General features: G+C 42.9%; 1 protein-coding gene across 1 annotated transcript; it reads left to right on the top strand.

Annotated features, from left to right (window-relative positions):
* Positions 1-6,872: 6,872 nt before the first annotated feature.
* On the top strand, positions 6,873-9,860 carry T265_04917 (hypothetical protein; the record flags this gene model as incomplete). The annotated part of the gene is made up of 2 exons (XM_009169777.1): positions 6,873-7,202; positions 9,741-9,860. The coding sequence occupies 2 exons, from the start codon at positions 6,873-6,875 to the stop codon at positions 9,858-9,860; spliced, it is 450 nt and encodes a 149-aa protein (XP_009168041.1).
* Positions 9,861-11,618: the final 1,758 nt, after the last annotated feature.

The raw sequence follows: 11,618 nt of genomic DNA, 5'->3' as shown, positions 1-11,618 counted from the left end.
GATGATGATGATGATGATGATGATGATGATGATGATGATGATGATGATGATGATGATGATGATGATGATGATGATGATGATGATGATGATGGTAATGATGATGATGATTATTGTTATTATTGGGAAGCTGTTGATCTGCGTTCCGACCTTGGTGATTGACTCGTGGAAATTTGATCACCAATCCACGAAACAACCTCGCTGCACCGATCAAGTACCAATATTATAGTTTGTTTTTATAATAATACTAAATGTATATGCTGATGAGCACGTAGAGCCAAAGTACCGACTAAACAAATTTCATCATCTGCGCCTGGTTCCTTCGGCTTGGTCTTCAAAAACGTCCGGTTTAATAACAAAAAAAATCACGATTAACAGCTGTTTTTAATGGTTAATAGCTGCCAACAGCACGCTGCTTCTGGATGACTTTTGTCAAAAAAGCAGGTTTTGTTGTACCACGTCAAATTCATCACGCTGTGCATGTCACAGGATATTTCGGATGTCTAAAGCATATTCATGCAGCGGCGAAAAGAGCAGACAGTTACTGATAAATGTCACGACAGTCGTGTTTTCGTCTTAACGACAATCGGGTAGACACGCTAGTTGAATGGAATTCATGACAGTTTGTGTTTGGTGGGAAAAAACAAATTATGCTCATGGCATGTCCCTCTGAGCATACCGTTGGGTGGATTCAAAAACCTTGGGCAGTTGCTCACTATGAGTGGTTCCTACCTCAGTATATAATAATAATGTAGATACATCTCATTCTGCAGCAAACCTTGTATGACCGAATGAATGACCCCATCTTTGAATTTGTTTTTCACTTTGTTCTCTGCTTTCCGCCGTTGCTTGGTTTTGGCAGGTGAACGTATCTACTCTTCTCTCGTACTTGACAATCATTTCTCAGCGTCAAGTATCACGCCTCTAAAAGCACTAAATTAAATTGGACTCAGCAGTGTCAAATCTATTCGATTGGAGAATCTGCCACCTAGACCAACTTGGAATAGCAAAGAGTGGTAAAAGTGATAACCATATTCGTTTACCATCGATGAGTTTCCGGTAATATCTGGCTGTCCGTCATTAGCTACCTTACTCTAAGCTGTTTTGCTCGCGACTGTTCACAACGAAACGGGAAAGCACTAGACTTGAAGCTCACCCTCACTCAACCCAACGTGCAAGACGGAAGTGATCCCGATTCCTAACCGGCATCTTTTGGATGTAATTGAATAGATAAACATGTTCGTTTTTGAGCGGTTTGAAGGACGACGCAGGAAATTTTCCCGTAGTATGGTTCGACTTGCTTCCCAGTGAGAACTTTCCAGCCAGATAACACAACGGGTTCACTTTCGAACTTTGTGAAATTAGCATGAATCCCGTAGTTGTGGCCAGATTTGTAGAAACCCTTCAACCTTCGACTGCTCGCATGAATACTGATGTACGTATGGTTGTTGGCCTGTTCACTGGGCTTGGTAGTTGGATTGCAAACGTTCATCACCATTGTGGCCAGATTTGTAGAAACCCTTCAACCTTCGACTGCTCGCATGAATACTGATGTACGTATGGTTGTTGGCCTGTTCACTGGGCTTGGTAGTTGGATTGCAAACGTTTCATCACCAATCGAGGTGACATTGTCAGTGCAGGGTTGAGTGCACCCACTCAACCTGACCCGAGGATCATCGCCCTTCGAGGAAAGTTGGGGACTTTGGTTGAACGAATAAAATAGTGAAAACGTTTAGTATCCTGTCTTGGCCAGGCTAACCTGGTAGTATCTCAGCCCTCGTGCTTCCTTTTGCCAGTAAGGCAGTCGAGCACTTAGGACTCGTCGAGGAACTTCGTACTGCATTGGCCGTATAATGCAAAATAGGTTATTTTCTTTGTAACAATGAGGGAGAGGGGTGTAGAAAATATATCTCAGCGAGGATTTCATCGCAACTTTTACAAAGAGGCGGAAATTTGTAAGATGTGGTCAAAATCATTCACGGTGTTAGTGCAGTCAAACACATATACGAGTCAAAAGGGAATTTCCGTTGAGGTGCTCGGATTGGGATCCCATTTGTCTAATGCTTAAGACCACAGACGCAGAAGAGCTGTTCCTGTCAACCGCATCCCTTTTTGCGCTCCGTGAGATATTCAAATAGTTTTCAGTATGGTACTATCTCTTTGAAATAAACGACATCGTATGAATCCATCAAGTTGGTAGTGGGTCTTCAGTATCTACTTTCTGGCGTCAGTTCACAACAGTTCGAAGTCAACACACAATTAGTTTCAGAACATAGCCGTCCATATGTCAAAAAAGCCTCGGTCAGTAGAAAGTAGAATTCCATGTATACATCTCATTCTCATCTCCATTTTCATGGAGCAAAATGTTGGAAAACGTTATCTCGATGGACTTCATCACGCAATAAAATTTCATTTCGAATTAATCTTCCAGTCAGAACCTTAATATAGATCCGAGTATTGATTTGGTATTGTCCGACATGTTTTGTCCAGATGTTGCGGTATTCGGCAAAAAATTGCAACAGGGCTAAAAGTAAATCTGTGGGACTCAAAAAATGGAACTTATTTTTACCTTCTGTCATCGTCAGTTAGGCTGTGGCAGGGTGATCAATGGTGACGATCGCGTGTGCATTTTAATAGAAAGTAACGACAAAACATGGAATCTATACAAGTTCCATTTTCTTGAAGCTCCGTGATAAATTCGTACATTCATAAAAATTAGACTTTTCGGACATGTTTTAATTTTTTTAGAGTACTTCCGTGATCTGGTGAAAAGTGGCTTGCAGTTGAGGAACATTATTCCAACCTGACTGGAAATCTTTTTATGCAACACGTCTTCGGTGCTGTTCCCAATTGAGCCACATTTCTGTCACAGAAATGAATGCACCACGAAAACGTCTGCATGGTAGCTGAGCAAAACCACGTAATCTGTGGAATTATATGCCTTAATCTGTTTGGCGACTAGTTCCGTCCATACCGTATACTATACCGATAGAAAACCGACCCAACCGAACCATTTTTCTGGATAACAAAGCAATACCTTTCACATATACCACAATTAACCAGAAGTACCTACTTCAAACATTGCAGCACACAAGTGACAAATGGTGTTTTGATGAAGTCTTTACGCCTTTACTTCAACCTCCTTGAGGCTAAGACAGCTTTATTCACGTTTTGGATGCATTCTTGAAGCAGAACCACTCCTGTTCGTAAAACGCAGGAGGAAAAGCTAGCCTTCATCATGAATGTCGGTATAAAAGATGTTTCCTCACCAGTAAACACAAATGTAATTTACCAAGATTGCAGGAACTCGACTGAAATGTGAGTGAGTAAAGTGTTCTAATGACCTAGCCTCTTTATGAGCCATCCTGTGTTTCATCCGACGCACCAGTGTTTTATCGTTGACCGATTGCAATGAGGTCTGGATGTCGGTTCCTGTTCAGATCTAACGGCTTTGTAGGCGCTTGTGAATTTAAACAGTAGTCTACGACTGGGCTCCCCTTTCTGCTATCAGAGGTTTACTCTTCTCAACACAGTACTCTCAGCTCCCGAAGAAAGACCAAGATGAAGAAAGCATAGCAAGGCAAGTCCCATCTTCCTCCAACCAGAGGTTATGTGCACAATCCACAGTAAATAGCATAAAAATGTGAAAAATGCAGAAATTATTCGTTCGCTAAAGTCTTCAGTTTTTTTTTTGCACAGTTTGCCTGTTACTCCAGCTGGCAACAAAACCATAGAGCCATTCGCATTCATCACAGCTTAAAGAATACTTAATGTGTATCAGCAATTTTTGTTTGACAGCTGACAGGCATCATTGAAGGTCAAAGCGACAGTTGACAACGTCATCGTCCGAAGGAGATTATTTCGTCACCAAAAGGCGTTTGGCTGGCACTACACGTATAACAGTTATCAATCAGTAAACAGTTTTGAGGTGAAAGGAACAAAACGGAATAGGAGATTGGCTCAGTGCTAACCTAATCCAGACATCTATTTAGACGGATTGAATCTTGAATGCCAAAAAGAAGGTCGTCGAGGCCGATGACCTTTCAGCTTCAGTTGCAGGGAAGGCCATGTGGGTTCAAACCAGGAAGTCAAGTAAGTCAAATTTTGTCCGCCGCAAAAGATGATCAAGCTGTCATGATTTATTCCATTGGATCCAATCCTGAATAAATGCACCTGCTATGCAACCAGAAGCTATTTCTCCAGCAGTCACCGAGAATTCATTGACATCAGTATTTTTGACATGTTCATTATCATAGGATTTAAGGTATCTTAAATCATCTGGCTGCATAGACATGTGCTCGTTACCATACAACAGCGACACCAGCAAATTAGACTCGTGTCTTGTGAGTGTAGGTGTGTTTGTGGAACAACCTGTGGTAGGAAAGTTCTTGGGGAGCATCTTATACACTCGCACAAACATACAGCTATGTAAATGGTAAAGTATTTTGGCAAAGTTTTGTGCCATACTCTGCTGAGCAAGTGTATTTAGGAAAACCGACTGGTCAGTAAAATCCAACCTATCGTGAAAGTCAAGGAACGCCGAAACTCGGGTCTCCCATACCTATAGAGTTGATATAATACCCCAAGATAATAATAATACAAACCCTACCCGTTGTGAATCCCAATTGTTATTCCAGACTTGGAAAATCACATGCCGCTCCAACCCATTGGTTTACATTATTACGGGGATACAGCCGGTCGTAGTTTTATCCTAGAGCCAATACCTAGCTGAGGACTAATTGTCTACGGCCCGTTTAGCAGTGCCAACGCTGTGCAGCATCAGGAAGTTCATGCTTCATTGTGAACTGAAATCCGTAGGCGCGTCCTTTAAACTTTTTTTAAACCAGGTTGTTTGGCATACTTGTTTCGTGTCCGTTCGGGCAATCCCGAGGAATGAACGTTTTGTGAGGCACAGAAAGCGTATGAAGAAACAACATAATGCGAGCTCGTGGTCTGAGTCTCCACACGTGCTAAAGAGCGAAAGGCAATTGATAATTGATCCATCCAACCATTAGCTGGTGACGGGTCATCATATACACAAGTGATATCGACTTCTCAAGAAATCTCCGCTGCAAAACTGACTAATTGCAAGAGACGCTCAAAACTTTCACTGGGTCTCAAACCTAATCCAAGACTACTAGTCCAATGAAGCATAATAAACCTAGTTAAGTTTCATTATTTTCGAATTATGTATGAGTCATTGGATCTTTTCAATTGATCGAAAACGCCATCTCGGACACAGTCAGACGACTTTTTGAGGCATATGTAAGGACAATAAAGTGACAGTAATCTGTCCTTTACCATTAGCAAGATGTTCTCACTGATGATGCCAAACATAAGGAACGAAAATGACTGTCAGCAGGTATCCACACAAGCTCGGAAGCAAGAAAAGTGTCGGGGTATCCAGCTTAGTAATCATGCATTTCGGACACAGAATGCGCCAAGGAAAAGTGATCCCAGTACAGTAACAATAGCCATCTGTTTTCTTGTTCGTTTCAGAGTGCGAACATCAATACAGCCAGCTGAACTGAGACTCGTGGGGTTTGAACGTTGATACCCTCGCATTTGAGGTTTTCGGTGCCGACTGGTGCGCACCCCAAAGTGGACGGTGCTGTCATCCCCTAGGACGAGACCCTTTGAGAGTTCACCTTCAAATGGTTGTGGCAACAGAGAAGGGAAAAGTTAAATTGTAAGAGACAAGGCCCATACCGGCCTTGACGTAGTGACAAGTTAGGCAACCCGCCTGAAGATACGACGGACGCGTCTTGAAACAATTTTTATTTTTGCATGTCACTTTTGTGTGTCATCTGAACTGCTGTATGGTCGCCTGAATCTGTACAGGAAAACCAGCACAGTACGAAACCAAAACTTCTAGCTCAATATTAGCGCTACAACACGGTCGTAGTTGGTATATGGTTACAAGAGTAATTTACCTTTTAAGAAACAAATTGCCCAACTTTTTTCGAACCCAAAGTTGAGGGGAGAAAGAAGATGTTATCGGACCACAATCCACACATCAAACTGACACGAGGGAGATAGTTGGTGCTCACTGGTCACTCTATAGAGTAACTCAATAAGTTGTGCCAACCAATGCACCAGGGTAACTGCAACTTTCCTTCTGGTAGACAATACGGCGAGACGCATCGACACCGTACCGCTCGCATCAACTTTATGTGATTCCTGTTGGGGTGATGGTCCCGTTGCTGCATTCATCCATCCACAGCAGTTCGATAGGCTGCCTGAAGTTGACTAACGTCATTCGTTTGTCACGCTTGCCCTAATTGCGGTTCGCAAAACGGCCCAGTCGGAATCTTCATTCATCCTGGAAGTTGATCAGGTGGTAGTTGATCTGTTTGCTGAGCTTGGCAATTGGCCTACAAAAGTATCGGTAGTATACGAGGAGACATCGCCAACGCACGACTATACAAATCTATAGCATTGAAGAGTTACGGGAACCCACAGAATCTCACACAGTTTTTCAGATGGTTCCTACTCCACCAGCAGCCTCCAGTTTGTAATGAGATAGCTCTAAAGTCAACTACCCAATATTGCATTCTGAAACACAGATAACACTGACCTCTCCAGGAACGATATGTAAACCCTGGTCCTTAATTGCAAACTACATATGCACCTGAAAACCACTTTGAGCTGAATGGACATTTACTCACACGGCAGCTTCCTGTACGCTCGATAAACTATTGAACAAAATGAGAAAACGGAGCAACTATACATACACATATCCATATACATATAATGAAATGAAATGAATAAAAGCTAAAATCGTAATAAGATACATCTACTGCTGATTAGTAACAAATGCTTTCCGCTCAAATGGCTAAAATATTTAGAGCGCGAGTTTACTGGCCGCAAGGTCCATGGTTCAACCCGACCTTCTGCCTCTCGACTTCCCTTGTCCAGGCTTGGGCAACCTGGTAATATACGAGCCCTCGTGCTTCCTTCGGGTAGCATGGCAGCTAGGCACCGGAGGGGTGTTACAGCTGAACGATTTGTCTGTTTTTGCTTTCCGCTCAGATAGGTTAACAAGAATCCAAACAGTTTACCAGACTAAAATACGGTGGGGGAGGCCCGTTGTGGACTCATATGTGGTAGATTCTCTTCGAGAAAGATCTCTTTCAGTATTCACAGTCGGTATTTCTGTCCATGACGACCGTAATGGTAACCAAAGTACTGTATGCAGACAGCCGGTTAGAGCCTGACGCAACATAAATAACAAGACACCTGCCGTAACTTTCAGGCATTCTAACACTCGATGGAGAGCATGGCATCAACATAGGTGAGTAAACCTTCGCGACTAGACTGCTTTGTTCCAATTTCCTCACAGGATAAATGTGGTTTCCACTTGCACTTATATTTATCTACAAGACGGTATTCAGCGGTTGACGCGACCGAAGTATTTCAACCTTTCGTGTGCGCACCCCATTACAGTGTTAAGCGAATCATTCAACTGGTAAGAGAAAGCGAGTTGAACTGAATGACTCATAAAAGAACAGTGTGATCAAACGCTCACCTAAACGTTCCGACCAACCCGAAATATTGAAATTACGATTACCGAACCTAGTAAAGCAAACTGTTTTAGTGATGTGTTCGTAAGACCATCCAACCTTTAGTGATTTGTGGCGAAATATCACATTTTCTACCTGCGAACTGAATGCCGGACGACACAACAGCTGAATGACAATTAATCGTGTGACTCACCATTTACTTGCTAGACTGTCGAACATGCATAGGTGATGTGAACCACACCCTCAAACACCTAAACGCACCAGGTATCCATTTTGAAGCATTCAACCTGTTCTAGGACTGATCAAAAGATAGATACTGGTGGGATCACCCTGTCATGCCTTACTCGCTTTACTCGTCCGTAAAAATTGCCATTGACGTGTTGACAGGGAGAAGTAGTTGAAGAGATGGTCAAGAAGTTATTGGCCAAGATCTCGTCCACACAGGAACAAAAACGCATGGACTGTGCGCGTGTGTATACGAGCAGGCTAAGTAGTCTCGCGAACTACAATTTAAACAAGTTTTTCTAATCAATGATGACCTATGATTAGTAAACGCATTTTATGCGCATTTTTCTGTAAACTTTGCAAACGCTGGAAACAGCGTTTTTTTATAAACATATCGGCTTTCCTCGTTCACAACAAATTAGTAAGTATTCCGACAATTTTCGAGCTACTTCGGGGTCACCAATTACAGCTGGTAGACCGAGGAAGGAGACAAAATCGACCGTACATACCTGCACAGTTGTTGGACTTAACAGCTGCGACCACGCTCGCAGCAGCTGTAATGCATACACGGTATAGACACCTCTGGAGGAAACCATAACGACGCATGCACGCAAATTTGAAGGTGATATCAATGTTAGCAGGGTTCACAAACGAATTACTGCAATTAGGCTACAGATCCTGATGGGCTTTCCGATTGAAAGCCACACCGCGTACGTAATTCTACGTACGACACATCCTCTTACTTGCTGCCTAAAAACTTCCAGAAAAATCGATCTTGGTAGAGAGTTTGCCACATTTTTATGCACAGCCATACAGCTGTATCAGGGATCGACCACTTTATGAAGTAGAATTGTTGGTGAACTACTACGTCTGATAAACATTTTGCTACAAAATTCAGTCGCACGCCTCATGATTTATACACTGGTCCATACAAAGGTTTATTTGCCATGAGAGCACTAAATTTGTATTGTTCACTGGTGTAATACCAGAGAAATGCACACAAGGCTAAAGTCATTCGCTGTTTAACACAACCAGTCCTTCAGACTGTAATAATGTAGCAAAATACAATCAGTTACCAAGGCCTTCGTGAAATCGAACTGAACCCCTCTCACACAGCACACATTTCGACGACACCCAAGGGTTTTGCTCAGCTGTGGAGTACACAGTGCACCGCACAGACGCGCAACAGATGCAAGCAGGTTAGTCACGCACCAGAGTGAGCTACGGGTAAGGCCACATTTCCGCATTAGCACCAGGTTTCATGTGTGCGCGACGAACATTAGTGGAATTCGCCTGTTAGCTACTCGCATAACAGAAACGTTTACATGTTAGCAGTCGAAATTCCCGTACGCAGCAAGCCAGCCCTTGGTTTAGTTGCAGTCTGATGGCAGCATATTTGCTTACCGGACGGATGGAGACCTCATTTCTGATGCAAAAGCAGACGTTGCTGACTCACTAGCATTCAGTCAGTTACTGACTCGAAATGATGGCCATCGATAGAGCAGAATCCTCAACTAAGTAGCACGAGCTCCACATCAATGCATAACTGGATATTTGGCTTATTAAAACAGTGGAGCGCTTTTTGAAATCAGTCATCAGTAGGCCACTGAAACCATAGGTTTCCCTAGAAGGCAACAAAATACAGGTGGACATGATGCTCACATTATACGCGAATAGTATCCTAAACAGTCAGCTAAAAGCTGCATAGTTCTTCGCTCACCGCTGACTAGAAGGCATCCGAGATCATATTCCACGCATCTGATAAACGTTCACAACATTGCTTCTCAATCTCACTGACCCTAGTTCTTTCTTTCAGAAGAGGAAGGAGGACTATTCTCTCCTCGCATTTGTTTGATTTCGAATGCTGGGTCCCATTCATGTTAGGGTTTAAAACCGATGTATGAACATTCTCCAAACATACAGCGACATGAAACTCATCCATACTGCGAAGGCTTGAGGGAGCCGGTATGTAACTCCAATAAGTTTCTTACTCAGGAGGAATTCTCTTCGGTTGCATCAATCAAACGGCGCTATGATCAAGTCTTTTCAAAGGTTGATGAGGCGTTCGAAGAACTCGATGAACAGATCAGCGCCTACACAGTCAATGTAGTTTAACAGAATAATTGTCAAACAATCAAAATCTGGGTATAGTCGGCTAATTTAAGTGTTTCCACAAAAAATATTTCCAAAAAATCAAAAACCGTGCGACACGACGGCGAGGGTACTATAAGGAGTACTAACTTTAAAAGTAAAACTCCTCTGGATTACTGTCCAAAACAGTGACGTCTTTTAATCGTAATTAGATGAGAGGTTATTAAAACCCCATCTGCAAATATCCAAGTAAAACGATAGGGGGACTGGAACGTGTCACAGACGTGAGGACATTTGACTGATCCATGCACATGAACCCGACTGAAGAAAGTAAATAGACTAGGTCACCACACCCGTTTTAATATCGTTTCCGAATTCAGGCAGTGTTGCATGAAAAAGAGCCCCCGACAGTTTGGTGAACCAAAATCACAGAAGGCGGTTAACCGAGTGACTGGATGGTGCGACACTGCGCCTTTTAGTAGGCTGAGAGTGATTTCACCGCTTTCTCTAAGTAACGAGTAATTTTGGAGGTGTACTCAGCAGCCAGGAATCATTCAATTGAATGGCTGAGTCGAGTATAACATTTGCACCAGCTGGGAGGAAATGCATTCTTCATCCGGTGCCTGTAGGCTCGTGTTCAGATGAGGACTATCAAACCGCGAAACAACAGGTAGGTCACGTATGACCCGACTTCGACCTCGTAACTTCGATACAGTTGAAGAAAGACGTTTTTGCCGGTGCCTCTAAGATGTATCCATTGAGACTGGGATTCGTCTGTCATATTCTTAGTCAGCTGAATTTGTGAGCTAGATATTCAGCACATTGCTTCCATCGGCTAAAGATGCATTCCTTGTTTGGCAAATTGCTAGCAAATTCGTCTGTGGCATTCAATGAATCGTTCATTCGCGTGCTATTTAGTGCGAAAGAGAAGAAATCATGAAGATTCGAGCCGAGTCACTTGTAATTTATTTGACTAGATGTGCGTAGCGAATAACACCTCAGGACACAGTCTGTCTGGCAGCATCTGATATCAGTGGAGTAAAAGACGGTCTCGTCAGCACGATCAATTCATGAAGCTTCTAATGTCGCATCTCGTTGAAGAAAATCAGTCACTCAGAGGAAATGCAAACAAAAATGGGAGAGGGAGACATATATATCGATCACGCAGCTCAAGTTATCTGTCCAGGCATCGTGTTGCGAACAAATGATGGAAAGCAAACGAACTCAGTAAGCCATAAACGATTCTTACTATTCTCACTGTCATGATTTCTGTAGAGATTTCTAACACAACCATAACCCTCCGATGGAGTGTACCAGTCAAATCACAAAATTTTGGGCGAAGACTTGGTTACCAACATTGCAACAGGATATAGCACTATTCATCTTCCAATCACATACTCGCACCCACCAGCGACGACCTCCCAGATTAAAACGTTACGCTAGCCGTCACTTGTTGTGCCTACTGAGATCCTTATATTTTGTTGGTGTGGGCGAACGGTTTCTCGGGAGAAGCGGGTTCGAATTCCCCTAAAGATTTGTGAGGCACTCACTGCTGATGTTTCCAAATAAGAATGAAACAGCTGTGCAGTACTTCTCGGCATAGTTTTGCTCCATTTTTTAAGGAAGAAGTCTCGAGTGAAATGCCCGAATCTCATACTATTAGGAACTTGCTTAGCATAACGAAGGATGACGAACGGAAAACCGGATCTATTCGCAAACCAGACAGGCGAAGAGATCCGCACCGGTTACGTCACCATTTTCAAATATAAAAGCGACAAAAAC

The sequence above is a fragment of the Opisthorchis viverrini genome (genome assembly GCF_000715545.1).
Source record: "Opisthorchis viverrini unplaced genomic scaffold opera_v5_86, whole genome shotgun sequence".
Classification (NCBI taxonomy): Eukaryota; Metazoa; Platyhelminthes; class Trematoda; order Opisthorchiida; family Opisthorchiidae; genus Opisthorchis; species Opisthorchis viverrini.
The sequence above is the reverse complement of the archived record's forward strand: the minus strand, read 5'-3'. Positions and strand labels throughout refer to the sequence as shown.